Raw genomic sequence first — 5,658 nt, forward strand, 5'->3', positions numbered from 1 at the left:
TTATTTTGGGGTGTTTGATTAATTATCAGAACTCCATGCATGATGTCAAATAAACGATCACCTGAATCGGTCATGAATTTGTTCCTCGTCTACTTACCTACACATCGCATCCAATATGCTATTGATCAAACTTGTGCTATAAAGTTAAATAGATACTATACAATGTAATTTTATAATACAGACTTAGTTCTTCTACAAATATTTATACATTCCAGAATTGGCAAAAAAGTTCCATTCTGGGATAAAATTAAAAAATCAATAAGATCGATCCAAAAGGGTTGAGAGAGATGGAGCTTGCTCATTCGTTCCATGAGTCTAGACATGCAGAGTGATTAGACCATGTAAACTGCAAGGCTTGATCAATGGGGGAAGCCTTAAACCTCTGCCAATCATGCATAATCGTTTGTAAATCCTGCACCTTGGCTTTGATACTACGACAACAGTTAGCATGAACAGTTACAACTGCCCTAACATCTCTACTATCTTCACAAATTCCGCTGAAAAGTACCGTGTCCAAGAACCTAACTCCAAGGCCTAACCTTTGAAACGCACCTTGCTTCATTAGTTCACAAAGAACATCTTGTTCTTTCATCCCAGTTGAGCTGTCCTTTCTCGCGTACCATTCGTCGAACAAAGCCATGGTCTTGTTGTTTGATTTTATCATGTAGAATCCAGTGTTGATGAGTTGATCTTTTTCCGACAATTGGTTGTCGTGGTTAAACTTGTCGACGCTGATCTGAAGATCTATGTTATCGTTTAGGTTTAGCAGCGGAAATGGATTTCTTAGCCACAATATATCTGTATCCTGCAATGAAAACCAACTTAATTGAAGTTGTGAGTTAGCACAAGCAAACCCTCATCAAGATACCTTGTTAAGATCTAAGAAGAAGAACACCTAGCAAAATAAGAACATTATGCTCATAACTTGAACATCAAAATGACTCCTACTCCTACATATATACTGTTTTGTGAACGTATAAAGGTAATACTATTAAAGAGAGTTGTGATTTTATATATGCAATAAAACATAAAAACAGTCGCAACAAATATATATATACACACACACACATAAAAGTGATCAATTTCTAAAGTGCTCTTATTATTTATATTTTAGATTATAATATTTTATAGTATTAATTAATTAACTTCATAAATTAAAGAGTAAAATACATAAAATAGTAACTTATTTTTATAAATTTTTTTTGTTATAACATTCTACTTTCAATTTTTCTTATTACAGCAATTTATTTTCAAAATATTTTTTATTAAGGCGTCATACTTTCAAAAATTTACCCGTTATAGCATTAGGTAAACTTTTAAATTAAATTTACCCATTATATTAGGTTTTTTTGCAACCTCATCGTCCACGTAAGTTGTCCACATGTATGATAGTGCTAATATGACATTTCTTATTATAGCATTATACTTTTAAAATTACTTTATTATAACATCATCAATTTCGATTACAGTGTACTTTTAATTTTAATAATTTTATCATTTAAAAATTATAAATTTAATCAAATATGTTTACTAAAAATTATAATAAATATTATTTGAGATTATAATATTGTTTGTCTTTATTTTGTTTTTTGACATATTATAGATAGCAAAAGACACCCAAATCGATAACTCGTTCTTTAGTATTAACATATCTGCAATAATATATCAAACAATAGATGAAATTTAATCTTTTTTTTACCATTATGTAAGTTTTTTGTTAAATTAAATATTATATTTTTTTTAAATAAAAAAACACCCTCTCTTAAAACTCTGCGAACAAATCAAAATAGCTAATACATACAATCATCACAAATACAATTTAATATTATAATTTTTAGTAAATATATTTGATTAAATTTATAATGTTTAAATGATAAAGATATTAAATTTAAAAATACGATGTTGTAATAGAAATTGGTGATGTTATAATAAAGTAAATTTGAAAGTACAATATTATAATAAAAAATATCATGTCAGCACTATCGTACATGTGGACAGCCTACATGGACGATGAGGTGACAAACTAACCTGGTATAATGAGTAAATTTAATTTAAAAGGTTATCCAATATTATAACGGGTAAATTTTTGAAAGTACAATGCCCTATTAACAAAGATTTTGAAAGTACATCTATGTAATAAGAAAAGCTGAAAGTAAAATACTATAATAATAAAATTTATAAAAATAGGTCTCTATTTAACACATTTTACCCTAAACTAAATTATATGCAAAGTTTATTTTTGAAATAGAAATTAAAGGGAGGGTTTTGCATAATAACTAACCTTTCCTTAATTTTTGTAATTATTGTACGTAGGACATTCATTCATTCCATATTTGTTAATGATTTTTGACCCTCCCTCCTTTTACAACTTCCAATTCATTACTACAAGTTTTGGAATGCAAGTAACTGAATTAACCAATATGAAAGAAAAAAGGAGTGATATTTAAGTTATAATCATTCATATTTGATAACTTTATTTATTAATTATTTCTTTTTAATAAAACCCTCAAATTAAGTAATCCATTTGACAATTAATTATATACTAGTTAGTATCTTTCCATAAATAATATATTACATATATATATATATATATATATATATATATATATATAATAAAAAGTAAAAGTAAATAATTAGTTAGTAACTTACGGTGAAGATAAAGTTGTATCCACGCTTGAGAACAGTTCCCAGAAAAAGGGTTCTTTGCCACATCATTTTGATGAAATCTTCGGACATGTACATCTTCTCTCCGTCGAAATCCACGCCATCTGTCTTGAGTTTATAACAGTGTAATCTACGAAACATGCATCGTTCATATGCGGTTTGATCGATTGCGACGACCAAAAGATGATCAACAAGTGATCGTGTATTTTCTCCTGCCCAAAACCCATCCAAGAATATATCCAGCATTGCTTTATCTCCCTCCACGTACGCTTTATTCACGACGGTTAAGATCACTGTTTTAAACCCAGTTGCAGCGCCCGCTAAGGCCTCATCTAAATCATCTACAGCCCTCGATGACGATAATGGCTGCAAACACAAATATATATACATATACATGTATGCCAACATAAACATAAACACGAATTATGCCAATTTGGGTTAATAACAAATATGATCCAAGGACAATGAAATGATATATATATATATATATATATATATATATATATATATATATATATATGCCTACATACCATGAAGGACATGGGACGAGGGATATCAAACTTGTGAGTTATGGCCACAAAGGATCCAGATCGGGCTTGATTTGATCCGATAAAGATTACAAAGAGGGATACAATCACCAAAATGAAGAGGACAAGAGGGACTCGAGCCCTTGATGGTTGATCCATTGACGATTTTTGGGTTTCACGAGGTCATAGGTGGTGGTGGTGGTGGTGGTGGTGGTGGAAGGTGGTGGTGGTGGTGGTGGTGGTGATGGTGGTGGTGGTGGTGGTGGAGGTGGAGGTGGAGGTAATGGTGATTTCACCGTTTCAGGTTGGTTAAATTTATGGTTTACATAGTTGAGATTTGAGGATGAATTTGTGGAACTTATAAGAGAGAGAGGAGGAAGTTTTAATGGTACCATAAGAGGCTATGTGAATTCATGTAAATTTTGGGGATGTCTGGTTTCAAAGTCTTGTTGCCTTTATTTTTCTATTTCAAGCCAAAAAATATATATAATTAATTTTTTAATTAAACACATTATATCAAAAAAAAAAAAACATCGTGTAATTAATTTTTCTATTTCATGCAAATTTTGAGGCTATGATAAGTAAAAATAGATTTACCACCTTCATTTATGATCTAAACTATTTAAATATAATTAATAATTAAACACATTATATCAAAAAAAAAGTATTTTACTCTAAAAAATTAGGGTGGTACATGTTATAAGCAAATGTTATCAATATGCACTTAAACTTTAAATTTACGTGTCAAGAAAATTATTTTACTATGAATTAAGAATGTATTAAAAAAAAGACTTAGAAAATTTGTGTTTGAATGTGTTGAATTTTAATTATTAGGCCTAAATGTAATAAAGAAAATAAATGGATTTGAGCCCACTTATCTAAGGCCCAATAAGGGGTTTAAAGGCCCAATGAGGTTTCTTGATTCTTGATTACATTTACATTTACATTTACATTTACATTTACGGATCACGAAATCTTGGTCATCTTCTCTATCTAATGAATGGGGAGATCGTAACCATAGAATACGACCCGAATCGAAATGCATACATTTGTCTCATACACTATAGGGATGATGAGAAGAGATATATTTTACATCCCAGGGGGGCTATAATTGGAGATACCATTGTTTCTGGTATAGAAGTACCTATAAAAATGGGAAATGCCCTGAAGCAGATGATTAATCATCTGCTTCCGGAAGAAATCGAAGAATTTCTTGGGAATCCTACAAGATCTGTTCGTTCTTTTTTCTCTGACAGATGGTCAGAACTTCATCTGGGTTCGAATCCTACTGAGAGGTCCACTAGAGATCAGAAATTGYTGAAGAAACAACAAGATCTTTCTTTTCTCAGGCGATCGGAAAATAAAAACATTTACATTTACATGTGGTAGATTTGGGTTTCTATGAATGGATTCTCCCATAAAACTATCTTATCGGTTACTCCTATTAAGGGTGGAAGGAAGGAAGGAAGGAAGGAAGGAAGGAAGGAAGGAAGGGTTCAACAAACAACATCTAGTGTTTTATGAAAATATGAGAACTCTTCTCAACCTTTAAATTAATTAATATATAATAAAAATTAAAATAAATAAAAATTAATTAGTATTTATTCATAATTTTATTGTTATCCTAGATTTATCCTTGTCTTTTAAATTTGTTATTATCATCAGAGCATTTTTATGTCGATATGTCCGTTGTCAATAATCATATGATAGTACTATGATAATAATCTAATTTTGTCATGATAATAATGTGATAATGATTTGATAAGAAGATTTTTATGATATGATTTTGATGTGATAATCATTTAATATTTATGTATTTTTGTTGTGATAGCGATGCGATAATATTGTGATAATCGAAAAGCAGCGATAATCATGTCTATATTGATCGCTCTGCTCTGTCTGTTCATTATGTGATTTTGTTATGATAATTATTTGATACAGGTTAACTTATTATCTGTATGTGATTTTAGAGATAAGGATGTCACCAAAACTACAGATAAATACGAAATCACATGATTATTCTTAATTAATTAGTTTATTTTCTTTTAATTTTAGTTATGGGTAAATAATTTTAAGACTCGTAAATATTCTCACATTCTCATAAAATAGAAGTGTTCTCGTTTGAACTCCACCCTACTAATAATTCCATTCTTATCCATTACCTAAACCAAACCAAACACTTGTCAATGATTTATGTTCTCATTTGGGTTTATGAATTACTTGTGGATGTATCATTCGAGGAAGGACTTGATTTAATCAAGTCAAGATTTGAGACCAAAAGATGAGATGAACTTATATAACTAGTAAAATTATATTTATGACTGTGTTTTAAACAATAGTTAGACCTTGAACCAGTATAATTAGGATCTAAAGTGTTAAGTTTTGGGGAATGGTTTAACAAAGCAAAAAAGATGGCAATTTGGAAATTTGTGTTGAGCTGGTAAGATTATACATTTGGGTTTCAGTA

General features: G+C 30.0%; 1 protein-coding gene across 1 annotated transcript; it reads right to left on the bottom strand.

Moving 5' to 3' along the window:
* Positions 1-298: 298 nt before the first annotated feature.
* On the bottom strand, positions 299-3,350 carry LOC112526023 (uncharacterized protein At1g28695-like). The gene is made up of 3 exons (XM_025136398.1): positions 3,195-3,350; positions 2,650-3,030; positions 299-805 (listed from the first exon to the last, which is right to left on the bottom strand). Exons 1-3 carry the CDS (start codon positions 3,348-3,350, stop codon positions 299-301), a joined length of 1,044 nt encoding a protein of 347 aa, XP_024992166.1.
* Between the last annotated feature and the right edge of the window lie 2,308 nt (positions 3,351-5,658).

Source organism: Cynara cardunculus (assembly GCF_001531365.2).
Source record: "Cynara cardunculus var. scolymus isolate 2C chromosome LG 13, CcrdV1, whole genome shotgun sequence".
Lineage (NCBI taxonomy): Eukaryota > Viridiplantae > Streptophyta > Magnoliopsida > Asterales > Asteraceae > Cynara > Cynara cardunculus.